Source organism: Stylophora pistillata, chromosome 14, assembly GCF_964205215.1.
Source record: "Stylophora pistillata chromosome 14, jaStyPist1.2, whole genome shotgun sequence".
In the NCBI taxonomy this organism is placed as follows: Eukaryota; Metazoa; Cnidaria; class Anthozoa; order Scleractinia; family Pocilloporidae; genus Stylophora; species Stylophora pistillata.
The window spans coordinates 20,677,379-20,698,353 of NC_142532.1; the positions used below are offsets into that span (position 1 = coordinate 20,677,379).

The following is a 20,975-nucleotide window of genomic DNA, read 5'->3' on the forward strand; positions in this document are numbered from 1 at the left end:
TCACTAGCTACAGTCGAGGGTATGCATTATTTTGGAGAATTCATTGCTTCTATGAATTATTTCCTATATTGTGGCTATATCCTCTTCAGCCACACTAAACTACCAATAAGCGCGCTCCAAATATACCAGTCATTTCAAACTAAATTTAAGCAGGTTTATTAGTTGGGGACGAATTTTTCATTCTTAAACTTTCAAAACAGAAAAATACTAAGGGAATTTTAATTTTCAAAAAAGCGTAATTACGTTTACTCAAATTGATAGATAGAAGACCGGTTTAACTTCATTTAAAAGTAACTGTAGGCGGCGTATAGAAGTAAAATAATCAGTGATATTTAAGACAGAACACGAAACGTTTTTAATTAGTTTTCGAGCATTGGGAGAACTTAGACATGCTTTAACTGATTACTATAACTAACGTTAGAAAATACAAAATGGTTGCAAAAAAGGACACGAAAATGACGGTGGCAATCGTGAGAGTACATAGAAGTCAAACATGTTGGAACAACAAAATGTCAGTTCCAAAGGGCAGGAAAACATGTCTGTGATGACTGGTTCACTGTGACTTAGACATATCTCTATGCTGAAATTTCGTTTTTTTTGTTTGTTTTCGTACTTAATCTTTTATTTTCCAGAAGTAACTAACACATAACTTCTTCTTACGATATCAATTCGCTATCGGAAATCCAGCTTAAAAGTGATAAGAATAATTAACAATTACTCCACGAGTGCGCGTTGGATATGAGATGACAGATAGCCAACGAGGTGCGAAGCGCCGAGTTGGCTATAATCATCTCATATCCAACAAGTGCGAGTGGAGTAATTGTTTTATCAAAAAAAAAAAAACGCTCCCAAGATATTACACAAATCTTCTTGACTTTATTTCGTTAGAAGAAACTGGATATTACAATGTACAGATATTAGATTATGGTATATTGGCTCATATACCATAATGGCTAAGCCAATAAAAAGTCTTGAATTGCATTATCCAATGATCCAGTTTTTAATAATAAAAAATAATGAACTAGAGGTCATCTTTATGATAAAACTCCAAACTCTCCAAATCAGTCTAAAAGGAAATGTATGGCATCTGGAGGGGAGAATTACTAATGAGGCACTTAAATCAATTTCAGGTATTTGTCAAACAGCTGCAGTTGTCAGAGCTCGCCATCACTCGTGTCCACTCCCTGCGATTTAAATTTCGCGACCCGCTGACGGAACAAGGTAGAGACCATGGGGACGAGGACGTGGAACAGTTGCTTTCGACTTTGACAGAAAAACGTGAAGTAGCGGTAATTGGCCCAGGAAGAGGCCCCGCTGGGAAGAGTTATTCACAGATTGTTCGCCAAACAAGAGGTTTGTGTCGCGGCAGATTAGCTAGACTAAGGCAACATGTCTACAATTAAAACTTGAACGTTTTAATCTACTTATTGATAATGTTTGCAGATGAAAGTAACTGCTTTTTTGTCTTTCATAGAACGCGAGAACAGACTCTTCTGTGGACGAATAGATCTCTTCAAATGTTTTGGCAAGCTCATCCAATAAAGCCAAAATCGTATTTTTGCTTGATGTGATCACGTTTTGGAAACCAACATCAACCACGAGAATTAATTTTTTCAACCACAACCTAATTAGAATTATTTCCCGCTTAAAACGCGGGTCGCAAACATTTAGTTAGCGCAGCTTTACATCTACTAGCCCGCGTGAAGCCCCCTTTTGCCACTCTACCTTCTGGGGTCATATTACAACCTCCTAAGTTCTTTTAGATGCTATAAAAAAATTGGGCTATATCAGTAGCCACATGCAGTCTTAGACTGCCTATTTTTCTATCTTAATAAAGTAATTTATTATACACCGAATGCAAATATGGCGTCCAATTTGATTTGCCATTGTTCTGGACTCCCTAGCCTCGTCTTCACGTGGAAATACAAAAGGATTATTACATGTGTGAGAGGCTAATCAGTTTAGAACAATGGCAACTCAAATTGGACGCCATATTTGCGTTCGGTGTATAGTCGTTCTTAATCTGTAGTAATCTTCTCAATCCTTTACCATCCCCGCTTCTTTCTCGTTTACTCTTTCTCTTTTCTTATTTTACCATCTTGCCTAGCTAATATATTATAGCCTCTTTCACGTTTAAGATAACTCTTCCCGTTTAGAAAGCGACATCCGATATTGTTATGTAATTTAATTACGCTACGCTATTTCCTCATTTTTACTTTATCTTTGTCAACGGGGGTAACCAGCCCTACCAGCTCAAGACTTCCCACCCCCCACCGGACGGGAGCGCATTTTGTTAGCATCAATTTCCCGTCCCGCCCCTTGTCGCGTCCTTGTCCTCAAAGAATGCACTGTGTACTGACCAATGACGATTTCAGACTTACGGAAGCATTTACTGATGACGTCATTTTTCAATGACGAAGAGTGATCTTAATTCGGAATCAGTAAGAAATTGTGCTTCCTTATGATAAACTTTTGCATGAATAACAGCAGATTTTTGTAAACTTCAAACGGCAAACTCTCAATGCTTGAGTCAACTGATTAAGATATGAATTCCTTCACGGATCTGTCATACGTTCTTTGGATGTTAAATAGGAGAAAGTGAGCATACGTCAGGACGATACCTGCCTTCGATGAGAACTCAACCTTTTTTCTGAATTTGTTTCTGTCTTGATTCATGTAGCGAGCTTGCCGCCGAAATATTTAACAGTTTTTTTAAGAGCAATGACTCTTTCCGAGTGAGAAGAAAATAGATCTTTTTTTATTGGGAGACAAATTAAAGCAAAAGCAAATATAGTTGAACGGTTATTTAAAGTGATTTGTATCTTAGTCTCGACTAACTTAAGCGAAACTTTGGTGCTTCAGATAACACAATCAACAAAATATAAAGCAGTTACGACTCTTTGAGTTTCTTAGTAGGTTGGTTTCTTTGATCTTTGCAGAGAGAATTTATTCCTGGCGGGTAATTGTCTCACAACGGTTAAACAATGAAAATCATAACTAGTGATGAACTGAGTTTTATTTACATTCAAAGGATTACAGTTTATTTTTGACATAAAAGCCTTTAACCCTAAAGTCAGGCACAGAAATGGTCAGATATGAATTCGGAACGTTCCTGATGACTTCAAAACTTTTATCAGGCCATATCTCTATGTGACTAGAAACGTATCGACCGACCAAGGGTTCATATGTACTTTATGTATTGAGAACAAATAGGGTCGAGTTTTTTTCAGAGGCCTTGTCAAATGGCTACCTCCCTAGATGATACAACAACACTTTTGTAAAAAGAATCAACCATGCGGCAAAGTTTTCTCTATACAATATGTTAAACAGTTCTTCAAGTTATGGTGTGTTAGATACATGGTAAAAATAGAGGAGATTTTAGCGACCACAGAACTTTCGATCCACGTTTACCGTCAACTGCGAAATGTGGCGTTTATCGTGTACACTCTTATCAGTGTGTCACTGATGACATAAAATCTAGTTCAGACCTTTTTACTGAAGATAGAAAACTACCATCTTCAGTTGTTATGGCTGCATGACCGTTCTGCAAAGTAGATTATATAGTTGATCCTTCACAGCCTAACATCAGTGTGTGTATTCTCCATACTGTTCTATTTACATTTCCTATGACATTTCCATATGATCAGTTCCTTACTTCTCATGAGCTTAATGTTTGATTCAGCAGTAATACTTGCTGGAGAATTTAGATGGTAGTCACCCTTAGATGTTAAAGGGTGTGGCGCTCCGTTAGTTTTAAAGTCTGTCAGTCTTTCTTGGTTTTGAAGACTAAGAGGACAACTACTTTGATTACTTCCGCTCATTTAAAACCAGTTTCTTTGTTCATTTCAATCCCAGTGATAGGTGTAACAGATTCGGTGTAAGGTCGATCGAAACCGTTATTGATTTACTCGGGGATCAATCGTGTGACGTCAGAGTGCTCAGACTGCTGTACAGATTGTAAGTCTACTGTCTGAATGAAAACAGAAGAGTGGCGAATGTTCCTTTCCGAAAGTACAAATCTTAAAGAACGCCGTCTCGCATGTGAAGCTAAACGTGGATATTAGAGCTTTTTATCTGTCAGTCTGTAGCAGGCTCTCGTTTCTCACATAACCGAAAACGGCCGTTTGTGGTTAACTCGCCTTTTCGCTCGTCTTTGCTGACTGGAGACTGGAGCCGACTTCTTATGTCTCCATCCACCTCCAACCTCCCCTGAGGCTTATTATTAATATATACTTTTTTAGGTTTCTTTGACAACAGGATAATGATCTCCTGAGATCTTAGCCGCACCTCTAACAGGCTAAGATCTATTAGTTCAGTCGAGCTAAAGGATTAAATGATTAAATACGATAAACAAGAAGTGGAACCTTGGGTGAAACGTTCTTGATATTTGAGTTCGATGATTACATTTTAATTTCAAATTTCGATCTCCCGTTATTCCCGTACAGATATCGATTCATTTCTATAGGTCCAACTTGACTGATATAATTAAGCTTGAAAAATGGCAAAATAAAAATGATATAGTAAAAGAAAAAGGGATCCTGCGAAAAATCCACAGTGATTAGCCGAGTAGCCACTTAAAAAAACAGCAAGAACAACAACAAAAACTGCCAAAACCGAAATTTTGGTATCTGAGCTAACTCACTTTCCTATACTGATTAAACAATGCAAATTTGCGACCAAAAGAGGGGTGAGATGAGATCTCAGAAACAGAGCTAGTTCTGTTGACCAGGCCTTGTGTGAGGAGGCAGTAACTCTATTAACTCTACTGTTACTGTACATACTTCATACTTACTTAGACTGCGTACTTTTGCAGTGTTTAGTTTATTATTTCGTAAAAAACTTCAGTGTCAGATGGAGTAAAATGAAGTGCTCCTGTGAAAAATTGGCAGTTTCCACTCGAATAGCCCGAGGGGTTAGAGTACGTATGGCCGCAGTGCGTATGAGATTGTTGGTTGTTCCCAGCGTCATTTGATACGTAGATGTCATGTCCCGAACCAAAAATGGGTCCGTAGGAGGAACATCTGTACATGGCGTTTTGCTGGTTTTGGTATTGTGTCAGCTTCACAGGATTGTATCCGTTCGCGTTGTAAAGAGAGAAAACAAAAGCTTTGCTGGCTGAAGAATAATCACAGGAACCTAAAATGAAAACAGTTAAGAACTGGTCACTATTTGTCACCTGAGGGAGGGGAGCGGAGGGGAGGGGAGGGAAGGGTGGGGGCTCATTAACAGGCACTAAGGGGGGGACCGGACCATGTATGATAAAAAGGAGAAAATATCTGAAGCGGTGAGATCAATTTATCACCTTATTGACATTTCGTATTTTTGGCTTTGTATTGTTAATGGTGGCGTTTTTCCGTTTTTCTCTGGATTATCTATGAGGACTATAAAGTAAGGACCAACTTTATGATTGAGAATTTTGCACCGGTGGCTGTGTTCAGTAAAAGCGTTTGAAACTATGCGAATATAAAAAAAGAAAAATTCATGTTGATGAATTCAAGATGAATTTAACTTGCCGAACTAGAACCGAGCACCTTAATTTGTTAAAAAAAAAAAGAAATTATATAAAACACAAGAGCATATTTTTACTTTTCAAAAAGAGAACTTGAATTATGGTCCAGTGTTTTTCAAAGACGACACATAATATAGTAGAGCATTGATTAAACATTCTTTGTTTCAGCTGTGCAATAAGAATTGTGTACAAAACGAAACATGTAGAAATACCTCGAAATGGGAATGTCACAATAAAATCAAATCAAAATTAATAATCAAAAATCAAATCAAATCCGAAACAGAACTTTTAGGTTAAAATGCGTTCCAAACGCGTTTCAAGCCATTTAAAAGTTTGTCTACTTCGAGATCTCACGTTTTACTGTCCACAATTGAACAATTGGTCCATGCTTTAGCGTGCACTATCGAGTTGTGGAGCACGCGGGAAGTTTGGAGAGCAAGAGGGAAGCGTAAGAGTTTCCCGAGGCGATAGCCGAGGGAAAATCTAGCTTCTTGAGTGCTCTTCAAACTTCCCACGTGCTCCATAACTCGATAGTGCACAGCTGAAAGCATGAACCAATTTTTTTAGAACATAGCCGGTGGAATTGTGCATCAAATCCGATGCGAAAAACGGACAACAATAACAGTTAAAGCGAATCGTGACGGCGCTGATGCCGAGTCTTCTTTTGCTTTGTTTTTCTCTTTTTCTGCCTCATTTAAGAACTCTAGCCCAAGGGAAAAGGTCGAAACATTGTCTTTGTTTTCGGAATAGTAGGCCGAGTTTCTGTTTGTAACCATTATTGTCGCAAAATATTTAAGAATTGTTTCATGCTTAGCGTGCGTCTATCGAGTTATGGATGCACGCGGAGAGTTTGGAGAGCACGAGAGAAGCGCAAGAGTTGCTCGAGGCGCAGCCGAGAGCAACTCTAGCTTCTTGAGTGCTCTCCAAACTTCCCAAGTGCATCCATAACTCGATAGACGCACAGCTAAAAGCATGAAACAATTCTTTTATAACATACGAAAACAATTTGGGCGCTGAATGACGTTTTTGTAATGTTTTTGAAATGAAAGTTGCCCGAAAATGTTGGCGTCTCCGATTGTTTTGTTGATTTTGTAATTAAATGGTTTTCGGTAAAAATTACAAATGTAACCAAAAAAACGTCATCAACAGAGACGTTTACCTTTAAAAGTCGCCACAATCCAATTTGTAGTCTTCTTAGTTCTTGCTGAATGTCTTTCAGCTAAAATTTGCTCCAGCTCCTGTTCTGATAAATTCGGGATACGGACCTGTTGTGTTTCGCTTTCGTACAGTGCTTGTTGGCTTGATTACTTGTAGGAAGGTCGAAAGCCAAAGAAAAGTTTGGTTGGCCTTCGATTTACTATTATCGCTTTTCGAAACTTTAACTTAAGGAACTCACACGACAGAAATTTTGCAGCTATTTTGAAACTGCACACGTCATTTTATTGAGCACGGCCGTGCGTACATAAAGATTTTGTTCATGTTGACGCAATAGGAATTAGATAGGATCAGCGCGCGCGCTATGTTATAAATTATTTTTCCCCGCGCTAACAATGAACGCTCGCGCGAAAAAAAAATTTCTGGCGAAGTCGGATTTGCTGACGCTATCAGCGTGCACTATCGGGATTTTGAGCACTCTTACGTATAATGAATTTGATTGCGCGACTCTGCCAGCTATGTTCTAAAATATTTTTTGTCCCCAAGATGTACTCATTGCTACAAGAAAAGTCCATGACTAATCGATTTGTTATCTTTTCTACATGTGAGGGATGTTTCCTTGCTTGTTACTTGATAAAATCGTTTTGTCTCTTCTTAACAAACTTAATATACCTACCTCCGCCCCAGGACACGTCAGTATATCCACCAAAGATATAATTGTTCACTTTGATGATTGTCACTGTGGGTCCCCTCCCATCACAGTTGCTGTGGAATGTCGATGCCGTCCAGCCGTCTGTCTTAGCGTGCCAACACCTCACAAACCTGCTCCGCTCTGAACTAAGGAGGACTGGCTCCAGATAAGAAAGTAGCTTTTCTGTGTAGTTTTTATGGTCCAGGCTGGTAAGAATAGCGGAACTCTTTAGGCGACCTATATAAATCAAAAAAAATAAAAACAGAGAAAAGGTAAGCTTTGCCCTACCTTAAAGTTTTCGCGTCATGTTGCATTCGCGATCTTGGTGTTCGAAAAGCCTGGTTTTCAGTGGCGACCCAAGCACAAACATAAGTATAGCACCTCTTATCAAACCGTGAAAACGACCTCAACGCAAGCATAAGCATAAGCGAAAAGTGGAAGCGCAAGGGTAAAAAATTTTTCATTTTCTTGCGCTGATGTTGTGCTTGCTTGCACTTATTCCGAGTGAAAACAAAATACTGCACAAGCACAAGGAATTGTACTACAATTTTCTATGTCTGGATAATTATAGCACTCGCTCAAGTTTTCCCCACGTCTGAGCCTTTGAACGAAATGGCGGTGGCCGTCGCTGTAGTCTTTGATAAAAAGTTTTCCATGGTTGTTCGCAACTATCAAAGAAAAAACAAAAAAGCGTAATCTTGAACTCAAGTTGGTAAGGAAGAATCATCTGGCTTCTCCTTTCTTTAAAAAGATCCCTTAACCCAAAGTGGTTCATTCTCCTCCTCTTCTGTAACCGCTCTCGCTTTCTTACAAGAGTAGAAGAAACAAAAAACTTGACGCTTTAAAGTGTCTGCCGCAGTCCGGGTCGGGCACATCTAGCGGTGTCGATGTCGAATAACAACAGAACAGCTCATTAAACCAACGAATTTAATGACGGCGAAGAATTCCAATGTTTACAAAACCATCCGGCTGCCCTTTCATCATAAATTACGAGACTCAGGGAGCCGTAAAAACCACATGATGAAAGGCGGTAAGCGAAAGAAAAGAAACAGTTTCACGTACCTAAATTATTTACAAGCGCTTCACCACGTGCGGAAAAAAAGGGTAGAAAAATAAAAATTACTACTGAAGGATTGTGGTCTACGTGACATACAAAAAAATCAGGAACGGAACGGACTAACATAAAACCTTGTTGAGGAATAGCCTCAACAGCCGCCATATTAGCCGAGTCGAGATCAACGGAGCCTTGTAACTAGTGAACTTATTGTCAAGTGTTAGTCTTGCTTGGCTACTGTAAATGGCACCTTGAAATTCACAGCAGATTTGCCATTTTCATCTACAGCGAACAAACGTCCTCTATAGAGAATACCACTGACTTTAAAAGCCTTTGCTGGGTTACGAACTGAAATATTTTCACGAAGTTCAAGAACGAGGAAAAGTACTGCAAGAAGAATTTCAAGAAGTCTCAAATAAGCTGACAACAACCCAGAGGAAAGATGTTTGACATAATCGAAAATGAAAATAGTTTTACAAGCATCGCAACCATCAATGCCGAGTTAACCGGAAAATTGTTTAAGCGTTTTCATCTCTGCCCTGTACTTTTGCTGCTAGGAAAAAGCCTTTTTAATACAAACATTGCTCGTACCATGCAGGCAAATGTAATCAGTTTGAACGAAAAAAAAAAACAAAAAACAAAGAGCCAAACTCGGACGAGTACTCTGCTGATAAATCGGACGGGGAGACTATACAAGAGTTAGCAGGAGGGGGAAATCCAAGAGTCAGTGGAGGATGATGTTCAAAAGTCTGTAGATGGAAGCGTCCAAGAGAACTGCCAAAGAAGAAGCATTGGGGAAGAGGCAGTCACACTAAACTAAACACTTGTTCTTGTTAACACATAAGAAAACAAGAACCAAAGCTAAAAAAAATCGATCCTTGTGCTTTGCTAATTTTTTTCACTATTTTTTTCATGGTCCTCACCCCCGTCTTAGTGCCTGTCCATTAGGGCTGATTCCTCCTTTTAATCTGTTGAAAATCATGTGATTCTACCAAAATCCTCCGCCGCCCCTCCCCACTCCCCCCAGGTGAGAAATAATGACTGAAGTAGAGTTAAGGAGACTGCTTGGTTCGCTCGTGTCTAAATATTAGTTTCAAAACTCACCAAAATAGCAGCTTGTTCCGTTTCCTTGGTACCAGGGATTGCACGTGCATCGATAAGAACCAATGGTATTGTTGCAATAGGCGTTGGCGTCACAGTCATGTGATTCCTTGGTACATTCGTCGACATCTGAAAGAACGGATAAGAATGTTATGGCCAGAATTCACAGTAGATCGAAAATGACTGTTATTGGCGAGAGCGTCTCACTGTACACTTAATTGAAGATGAAATGGTGTGGGGGACTATTCTAATTTAATTTAATAATTTAATAATAAGTTGTTATATAGCGCATTAAAATTGAACTCTATGCGCTTTACAATTGCAATTAACAAAATTTCAATGAAAATACTATACATGCAATTATCGCTACTCTATCTAAACTAACGAAGTATTAAGTGTTATACATATATTTGACAACGTACGTTATAGAAAAAATCTGTTGGCTTAATTTTTGAAAAGATAAGTTTTCAATAAGCGTTTAAAGGAGTCAACAGAATCAGCGTACTTTATGCATTTAGGTAGTTGATTCCACCAATACGGTGCAGCGTAGGAGAATGCTCTTTGCCCACACGTTTTAGTTCGAATTGTTGGGACCTCAAGTAGATTGATATTTGATGAACGAAGTCTTTGTGCTGGAGTATATCGACTAAGAAGTTCAACAAGATAGGTTGGAGCCATGTCATTTAGTGCTTTGTATGTTATCAACAGTATCTTGAATTGAATTCGTTTTGTGACCGGGAGCCAATGAAGTTTCATAAGTATAGGTGCTATACTGTCTCTTGATTTAGCACCGACCAACAAGCGGGCAGCTGTGTTTTGGATCCGTTGGAGTTTTTCGATGTGACAAATTGGTAGACCGTACAATATAATTTGGATATATCAACAAAGTTGAAATGGTAAATTAGACACCGTAACGATTACAAAAGCTGACGTTTCAAGCGTTAGCCCTTCGTCGGAGCGAATGTACAATAGACCGTACAATTGGCTATTACAGTAATCAGGTCTCGATGAGATGAAGGCGTGTATCAATCTTTCATTTTGCTGCGTCGAGAGGTATTTACGAACGCGACCAATATTTCTGATTGCTAGAGACGACGATTTACAGATGGAATTTATCTGCGAGCGTAAGTTCATCACAGAGTCAAGCATGACGCCCAGGTCTCGGACAGTATTAGATAATTTAATGATGTCATCTCCAATATTGATATTACAGAAAGGAGGATTTTTTGAGAAGCGTGAAGGGAAATGAATCATTTCTGTTTTTGAAAGGTTGCACTGCAATCTGTTTTTCTTGGCCCACTCCATGATTGCATTAACACAAGATTTCAATCTTTCCATGCCCAGTATTCTGTCAGAGGAGTTTATCTTTACGTAAAGTTGGGAATCATCGGTATATATCATACAGTTTAGGCCATGTTCAGTAACAATGTCTTCTGTAGGCGACGTATACATCAGTGTACCCTGATACATCATACATGATACATCAGTGTACTCCCCTGGGGTACGCCGTAGGAGATATGTCGAGGCCATTCAAGCAATTTTAAATCAAATCTCCAGAATAAGCTGGGATCAATGCTTTGTTTTGAAATGAATTTCTTCAGGTAATGGTGAGAGTCATTGTCTAAACTTACCGATACATTTTTTTCCGTTTCCAGTAAAACCCGCTTTGCACGAACAACTGTGAGAACCGATGGTGTTCACGCACTCGGCGTTGACGTCACACAAGGGAATTGTTGAATTACATTCATCCACGTCTGAAAAACGAGAAAGATTGTGGTAAGTTTAAAAGAAAAAGAGGGTATCCGCTAAATCACGAGTCTTTCATGGATTTGTCACAGCAATTGTTTGCTTCATTACTTCCAGCGGAAGCCAAAAGCTTAATTTTCAGTGTACGATCCTTTCAGGAAGACAGATTTCCCCTTCCCCTTCCCCACTCCCCTTCACGCACTTGGCGTTGACGTCACAGACGGGAATTGTTGAATTACATTCGTCCACGTCTGAAAAACGAGATAGTTTAAAAGAAAAAGAGTATATCCGCTAAATTACGAGTCTTTCATGGATTTGCTACAGCAATTGATCGAATATGACTGTGATTGGCGCAAGCGTCTCGCTGTAAACTAAATTGAAGATAACAGGGTGTGGGGGTCTATTGTAATCGGCCATTAAGGCAATTTTAGATCGAATCTTGAGAGTAAGCCGGGACTGCTATATGATTTTGCTTTGTACCGACTATACGAAACTCTTCATAATTTCAATCACCTTCGGTTTTCATGTCACAAGGAGCCAGAACAGTCTTCGCGGGTACAATCGAAGAAAACCAGTATTTGCCGCTGACCGCTTGTCCTCCTTCGCTCAATTTGATTTCTTGGCAAGTCTCCGCAGGCAGCTCAGGAATAGAACCGAGAGGGACTAAACAAGAAAATAGATGTGTACTGTAAAAATATGTCATGTGGCTATTGTATTATTGTACCATTCGTAGAACCGAGAGAGACTAAACAAGAAAATACCCATGTATTGTAAAAATATCTCATGTGGCTATTGTATCATTAGGTGTTGATTTTAATGTTATTTTGGCTCGTAAAGGCTGTGGTTATTCATACTGGTAAAAAGCGATAAGATTTTTACTTTTTTGGCTTTTCTGTCGATCTGTTCTCCACCGATATGGGTGGCGACCATCAGACTCCATTCTGCTTGTCTTCCTCAGGTCATGTGGTCGCCCGGGTTACCCTTCTCCTCATGACGCAAATACTCCACTGTGATTGGTTAGTTCAATTCATAGCGGCACACCGATACAAGTTGATGAATTTAACTTCAGTAAATAGACTGATTTTAAAAAGGAAGGAAGGCTCTGTAAGATTCTAATGCCACTCTCCCCGTAATTGGCAGTGAATTGGAAGTCAGTCTCCTATTGTTCCCCCCCGTTATACTCTGTTGACCACCACCCCTCCCACCCCACATATGATGACTTGTCCCTTAGAAATGAATGAGGTTTCAACTGTTTAGAAATGAAAAAATTCCACGAGCTAAAATTGTCAGAAACTTACGGCAGACAAAGGGGAGAATTTATATTTAGATCTTGACTTACCCCTGTTCAAATCTCGTTTGAAATAATACCGCTCCACGTTTGGAACGTAATCCTCGGGTCTGGCCTCCTTGGTACGGTTATTCAATTCACAAGTCTCTTGTGTGAAAACGTAATTGAAACTTTGACATCTGACGTCAGTAGTACACTCATGGTAACACACGTCCCCCAGGGAAGCTCCCGTGATCCTCTTGAAGATGTGACGTTGCAGCATCATTCCAAGTTTTGAGACTCCGCCCACGCTGCATTGTTGTGCGTTAGCATCGGAAAACACTCCACATACAAAGACTACCACTGCTATGTAGGAGAGTTTTGGAAGGACCATTGTCTTCAGAGCTGCAGCAAAGATGGCCTGAATTGACAAAAATATGTTAAAATATCAAAGCTCGAGGCTTTATTCATCAAAGAAACGTTGCATGTTTACCAGCAGGTGTGTAAAATTCATTGCTAATTACCCCTCTCTTTTACTCCCATAGAAAAAGAAAACACCAAGATGAAAAGTCAGAGAAAAAATGATGGTACTTTGCTTACGCGTACATCTCAGTATTATGAACCGTTTAGGTTTCAAGTCAACCCCTCTAGAGTTTCCATTTTTTGAGGCTAGGTTTTTAAAGTTCTATAGGAGAAAAAAACTCCGCATATAATAATAATAATAATAAGGCGAGAGAAGAAAGCGAAAAACACGCGAGAATGTGCAAGAATGCGCGAGAAAGCGCTATCACGTTAAAGATGCGCGTGAAATTAAAGGGAAAGGTCATTTGCAGCAAATAAAGGGATTCTCGCCTCACCTTTCTGACGCGCCTTTCGCTTTCTTGAATAGACTCTCGAATTTCGACCATTTAGTCGACTTTTTTAATCTGAATCAGTTTCCTATCGATTAGTAGTTTATTCCACATTTCAGATTTCTGGATCTGCCGTAGGATAAAAAAAGGAGGGAAGTAAAGAAACTGTGTCTTTTAGCCATGCCCAAACAGTTGCTTTACAATTGAGTTTTTGGCCAAAACAATCATGGTTACTTTCTGCTATTCTTCATCTTTTTACCATGGATTTTGTCAGCTTTTTTGTGCTACATTTAAAACTAAATTGGAAACATCTTTACATTTTTTATGGCTAGGTTTTCATGCTGCTCGGAATCAGACAGTTGGGCCAAAAGATGAGAGCCGTTTGAATTCCCATTTAACTCCAGAATGTGTAGAATTAGATAAAACGAATCACACATTCAAGATGGAAATTACGTGACTTGTGAATATGTTCCGTATATTTTGATCCCTCCTCACCTTTGAGTCTAACACGCAGCTGCCTTCCTATAATTTTTTGCGAGTCTTGCAATTTGAGTTGTAAGGAAAATAAGCTAAAAATAACTAATCTGAGAGTTTTTTAAGTTTTACGCAACTTGTTGACGTTGGCTCTCTTCTCAGAGCATGTTTAAATAAGTATTTCTTTTGAATATAATAAAGAAAGATTTACTTGCCTTTAAGTTTCTCAATTTTCCCGCTTTGTGTTTCTTGAACCTTCTATCTAAATGATTCAAATATATTTATAACATAGCGCGCGCGCTAGTCCTATCTAATTTCTATTGCGTCAACATGAACAAAATCTTTATGTACGCACGGCCGTGCTCAATAAAATGACGTGTGCAGTTTCAAAATAGCTGCAAAATTTCTGTCGTGTGAGTTCCTTAAGTTAAAGTTTCGGAAAGCGATAATAGTAAATCGAAGGCCAACCAAACTTTTCTTTGGCTTTCGATCTTCCCGCAAGTAATCAAGCCAACAAGCACTATACGAAAGCGAAACACAACAGGCCCGTTTCCCGAATTTATCGGAACAGGAGCTGGAGAAAATTTTAGCTGAAAGACATTCAGCAAGAACTAAGAAGACTAAAAATTGGATTGTGGCGGCTTTTAAAGGTAAACGTCTCTGTTGATGACGTTGTTTTTGGTTACATTTGTAATTACTACCGAAAACCATTTAATTACGAAATCAACAAAACAATCGGAGACGCCAACATTTTCGGGCAACTTTCATTTCAAAAAACATTACAAAAACGTCATTCAGCGCCCAAATTGTTTTCGTATGTTATAAAAGAATTGTTTCATGCTTTTAGCTGTGCGTCTATAGAGTTATGGATGCACGCGGGGAGTTTGGAGAGCATGAGAGAAGCGTAAGAGTTACTTGAGGCGCAACCGAGAGCAACTCTAGCTTCTTGAGTGCTCTCCAAACTTCCCAAGTGCATCCATAACTCGATAGACGCACAGCTAAAAGCATAAAACAATTCTTTTATAACATACGAAAACAATTTGGGCGCTGAATGACGTTTTTGTAATGTTTTTTGAAATGAAAGTTGCCCGAAAATGTTGGCGTCTCCGATTGTTTTGTTGATTTTATAATTAAATGGTTTTGGGTAGAATTAATAAATGTAACCAAAAAAAAAACCTCATCAACAGAGACGTTTACCTTAAAAAGTCGCCACAGACCAATTTGTAGTCTTCTTAGCTCTTGCTGAATGTCTTTCAGCTAAAATTTTCTCCAGCTCCTGTTCCGATAAATTCGGGAAACGGGCCTGTTGTGTTTCGTTTTCGTAGTGCTTGTTGGCTTGATTACTTGCGGGAAGGTCGAAAGCCAAAGAAAAGTTTGGTCGGTCTTCGATTTACTTTTATTGCTTTCCGAAACTTTAACTTAAGGAACTCACACGACGGAAATTTTGCAGCTATTTTGAAACTGCACAGGTCATTTTATTGAGCACGGCCGTGCGTACATAAAGATTTTGTACATGTTGACGCAAAAGGAATTAGGTAGGACTAGCGCGCGCGCTATGTTACCATTAAGAATTTTTCATGCTTAGCGTGCGTCTATCGAGCTGCGCCTCGAGCAACTCTTACGCTTCTCTCGTGCTCTCCTAACTCCCCGCGTGCATCCATTACTCGATAGACGCACGCTAAGCATGAAATAATTCTTAAATGTATATATATATATTTGTTATGGCAGGGTTTTCACGCTGTTCAGAATCAGACGTATATCTATAAGGGAATAGCTTTTGGACCTCGCTGCACCAAGACTCGGCAGGTGAGATGACCATCAAGGCGATGAATATAATGCCAGTATTCCTTGGCTTTATTATCCCATAGAAAATGATAGCAGACAAAACAACTGATAATAGCCGCCAAGCCTTAATTAAGAGAAGTTAGTCTTCCTGCAATGGAAAAGTTTTTTTGCCAGTGGGTGTCTGGCTGCATTACGAAGACCGATGTACAGAAACTTTGACAACACGTCTGTTAGGTGAACAAACGATAACACTTACAATTTAGACTTCGCTATGATTTCAAATCTGCCCTTTTCGTTTGCTTACTTGTTTTCCCTAATCTCCTACTTAGAATGTCAGAAAAGGTCGCAAGACCATGGATTATAATCAAAGGTTCCATTTATCATTTCCAGATCTTTTCAGTGAGAGCGGCTATAAACAATGAGATTCACAAATCGACAGTGCTTTCGCGTGGTTTGTACTCCTAGTGACAAAGATATACGTCATCATAATGGTCAAAATGTTGCAATTGTGGACTCACAAGGCGAATGATTTTCACCGCAATATCGACGTCATTCCGTGCGTGATACGTTGTGTGTCAGGTTGGGGGTTGGTTAAACAAAGCTCGAGGCTTTATTTATAAAAGAAACGTTGCATGTTTACTAGCAGGTGTGGAAAATTCATTGCTAATTACCCCTTTCTTTTACTCCCCCAGAAAAAGAAAACACCAAGATGAAAAGTGAATGAATGAATGAATACCTTTATTTAAGTGTCAGACTAAAATAGCAGTACATAACCACTAAATGGGGACACTACAAAATAAATTAAAAATGACTAAATCCATATATTAATTAAAGTTAAAATGCTAATTGAGCTAAAAATACTAAAATTGGTGAACATGCTAAAATTTTTACAATATGTACAAGATAAAATGTACATTAAAAAACTTTTTCACATTAAGTACTGCATAAAATACAGTTGGTACAGTAATTATCGGTCAGTAAAGTATTTAGATCAATCTTACGGATATTCATCTTGAAAGATGATAATGTTGGCAGATCTCTAATGTTCTTAGGTACAATATTCCATAACTTAGGTCCAGTATATCTGATAGAGTGCTTACCATATGTTGCTGTATTAAATCTAGGAATAACAAATTCTTTGCTACGTAGGGCATATTTCGTATCAGACCTCCGAAATAGGTCAGCAATATACTTAGGACATATATTATTCTTGACCTTGTACATGAGAGTAGCCATGTCCTGTAACCTTCTGTTATGTAAAGTACATAGATTAGCCATACCCAATAGTGTGTTATAACTTGACGTTTTGTCGCAATAGATGGCTCTAAGTGCCCTTTCCTGTATGCGTTCGAGTTTTCTGCTGTCACTAGCACGACAGAAGTGCCAAACAAGATGAGAGTAAGTTAAATAAGGAAGAATGGCAGCTTTAAACAATTGCAACTTGGTGCTAGTAGGTATTAAGTTTCTGAGTCTCATTAAGACTCCTACACGTTGGCTGCTTTTCTTACAGATTGTAGTAATATGTTCAGCAAATCGGAGATCATTGTCTATTGATACTCCAAGCAATTTCAGGCAGGCAGTTGATTTAACTTCTACGTCTCCAATAACAATTCTCATACTATGATCACATTTATTACCAAGTGTTAAGGTTCGATACTTGTCGAAGTTTCCTTTAAGGAAGTTGGAACTGTACCAGTTGGAAGCTACTTCAGCACTTACTGTCAGATTAGCATGAACATCAGCTAGATTACTGCTCATATCATAAAACTGGTGGTCATCTGCATACATATTAAGGTTTGTACTAATGTCATAAGTTAGATCATTCTGAAAAATGTTCCATAATAACGGCCCAAATGCAGATCCCTGTGGGCATCCCCTTGACACCCTCTCCCAGGAGCTCACTACTGGTCCCAGTTTAACTCTGTTGAAGCGATCAGTAAAATATGAGTTCAGCAGTCTGATACTGTTGTCGTTAACACCATAAGCCTTTAGTTTAGCCAACATGAGAGGATGATATAGAGAATCAAATGCTTTACTCATGTCTGTGGAGAGAACTCCGACAATTTTGCGTTCATCCAAAGCCATTTTCCAGTTCTCGGTTAATGACAATAAAGCAGTTTCACAGCTGTTCCTCTTCCTATATGCTGTTAATTTATCACATAGTTTATTATTAAACCCATGACTTAGTTGCTTGCTGAGTAGCTGCTCAAAGATTTTGTTAACTGTGACTTGCACAGTTATTGGACGATAGTTTTCTTTCTCATGGGGATCTTCCTTCTTAAAGACTGGTGTCCACTCTCCTTTCTTCCACATTGTAGGCCACTCACAACAGGTAATACATGAATTATACAGTGTAGTCAAGGGTATTGATAACTCTCTTGCCCCAGCTTTTAGAGCCTTTGAGGGAATGCCATCCCATCCATTACTTTTTCTAGTATTGAGACTTTGTAGTGCTGTTTCCACCTCAACCCTATTTAATATCTGGAATTGAAAGCTGTCTTGAGCAGCCGAGTTCTCCATAATACTCTGAACACTCGCGTGTGTAGCAAACGTATTGTCAGTAATTTCATTAGTGTTTCCTATCCCCTTAGCAATATTCGCAAAGTAATTACACAGATGATTTGCGATCTTGAATTGATCATGACATATGTTTTCATCGATATTTAGACTCAGGTCAGTGGTGTTGTTCTTTTTCTTTGCACCCAAGAAAGGCATGAAGGTTTTGTAGAACTGACTAGGCTTGGATGTTAGCAAAGTTGATTGATCTTTCCAGTATTCTCTTATCGCCTTTCTTCTAAGTCTGGTCGCCTCGTTCCTCAATTTACGTTTGTTTTCCCAGTTCTCCTTTGTTTGCTTCTTCTGATATTTTCTTGCTGCTCTTCTTTTGGCTCTAATGGCATTTTTCCATTCTCTTGACATATAAGGGACATCCTGAGGCCTGACTCTCATTTTCTTTTCAGGGAGATGTTTATTGACAATACTAGAAAATAGTGATTCCCAGAAACCTACTTGTTCATCAATTGTGTCAAAAATTTCACCAACATGCCATGGAGCTTGGCTTAGGTCTTCCTTATACTGCTTCTCGTCAAATTTTTTCATAGACCTAAATTTGATAACTCTTCCTTTCTGGGGTTTGGCTTTCTCCTTCATAAACCCGTATATAAGTGCATGATCACTTATCTCAGGATTATACACCCCACAGTTACCAAACAATTCTGGTTGGTTTGTGAGAATGACATCAATCAGACTCTGTGTAGTAAGTGCTCCTTGCATTTGAGTTCTAGTTGGTGAAGTTATTAGGCAATCAAATCCCTGTTCAACTTCAAGATCAAGCAAAAATTTTCCTTCTGCACTATCAGGCTTCAGTCTATTCAGATTCAGATCACCAATTATTATAACAGACTGATGTTCGAGTACAGCCCAATTAGAAATGTGACTCATTTCCTCTTCAAGAAGTAGTTGGTAACTTCCAGTAACTTTCTTAGGTGGTCTGTAGATAGCAAGGAGTATTACCATTCTGGTTTTTGAGAGAAAAATGATAATGCTTTGCTTACGCCTAGATTAGTAATATGAAACGTTTAGGTTTCAAGTCAACCCCTCTAGAGTTTCCATTTTTTTAGGCTAGGTTTTTAAAATTCTATGAGGAAACCATTCCAGAGTTTCTTAAAAAGTTAGATTGATTGGCAAGGAGTGAAGAACCAGTAAACGTTTCCCACAAACTTGACATGATACTATGCAAATACATTCCTTTTGATCATATTGACACCAATTTGGAGATGAACACCCATGGCCAGTGATTCTGAAATTTCTGTCCGTTACATGACAATTAAATAACACACTCTATTTACCATGGCAACATTTAATCCAGAAAGAACTTTTTCTGTGTTTACGTAACTTCATCTAGACGCGAGGGGGGTAGCCAGTTCGTATGATACTTATGCAATCAGTAGTTACAGCCGAGGGTAGGCATAATTTTGGAGAATTCATCGCTACCAATCTATGAATTGTTTCTTATATTGTGGCTGTATATATATACTCTCTCTTCAGGCACACTCAACGACCTATAAGCGCGCTCCAACCATCCCAGTTATTTTATACTAAATTTAAGCACGTTACTTAGTTGGAGATCAATTTTTCATTCTTAAACTTTCAAAACAGAAAAATACTGCGGGAGTTTTACGTTTCAAATTGAAGGATAGAAGACCGGTTTAAATTCATTTAAAACTAACGATAGGCGTATAGAAGTTAAATAAATATATTTTATTAGACGTTTTTTGGGTAGTATCGCTGAGTATTTTTTACAAGTTGTGCCGCATTTTGTTATTTTCGGGCGAATTTCGCGGAGATTTCTGGAGTACAGATATCGCGTGATGTTTGTACTTGTCTTGCGCGTTACTTGTACTTTACGAAGCACAGTTGGATAATAAATATATCTTAATAGACGTTTTTCTTGTGTAGTATCGTTGATTATTATATGGCTATGTCTCACAAGGACTGGGAACTTCCGAATTCACGAACTTGATTGGCTGAAATCAATATTGAAAGCGGTCTAGATTTTCCCATCTAGACCGGTCTAGAAAAAAAAGGTACAAAGAATATAAAAAATTGGCATATAAGACACAGCTATATAATAAACATCTTATTAACCGAGCCAGGTGGGTCTGTATGGGAGAATCTTGACCTCGGTCGCTGGTACAGACCTCACTGCGTTCGGTCTGTACTGGCGACCTCGGTCAAGATTCTCCCGTACAGACCTCCCGCTCGGTTAAGAACTAAACATTAGCTATAGTAATCAGTTAAAGCGTGCCCAAGTTCTGCCAATGCTCGAAAACTAGTTAAAAACACTTTCGTGTTCTCTCTTAAAGTCATTCTTAATCTGTAGTAATCTTCTCAATCATTTACCATCCCCGCTTTTTTCTCGTTTGCCCTTTCTCTTTTCTTATTTTGCCATCTTGCCTAGCTAATATATTTTAGCTTCCATTACGTTTAAGATAACTTTTCCCGTCTAGAAAACGAAACCGAATATTGTTATGTAGTTTAATTGCGCTAAGCTGTTTCCTATTTTCTCTTTATCTTTGTCAACAGCGGCAACCAGCCCTACCAGCTCAAGACTTCCCACCCCCCACCGGTGGGGAGTACATTTTGTTAGCATCAATTCCCCGTCCCCGCCCCTTGTCGCGTCCTTGTCCTCAAAGAATGTACTGTGTGCTGACCAATGACGATTTCAGACTTGCGGGTGCATTTACTGATGACCTCATTTTTCAATGACGAAGAATGATCTTAATTTGAAATGTATGGGAAATTTTGCTTCCCTATGATAATATTTTGCAAGAATAACAGCA

At 38.9% G+C, this 20,975-nt stretch overlaps 1 protein-coding gene across 1 annotated transcript; it reads right to left on the bottom strand.

Moving 5' to 3' along the window:
* Nucleotides 1–16,566: 16,566 nt before the first annotated feature.
* Nucleotides 16,567–19,149, bottom strand: LOC148717029 (uncharacterized). The gene has a single exon (XM_088744669.1). It carries the CDS (start codon nucleotides 19,147–19,149, stop codon nucleotides 16,567–16,569), a length of 2,583 nt encoding a protein of 860 aa, XP_088600795.1.
* Nucleotides 19,150–20,975: the final 1,826 nt, after the last annotated feature.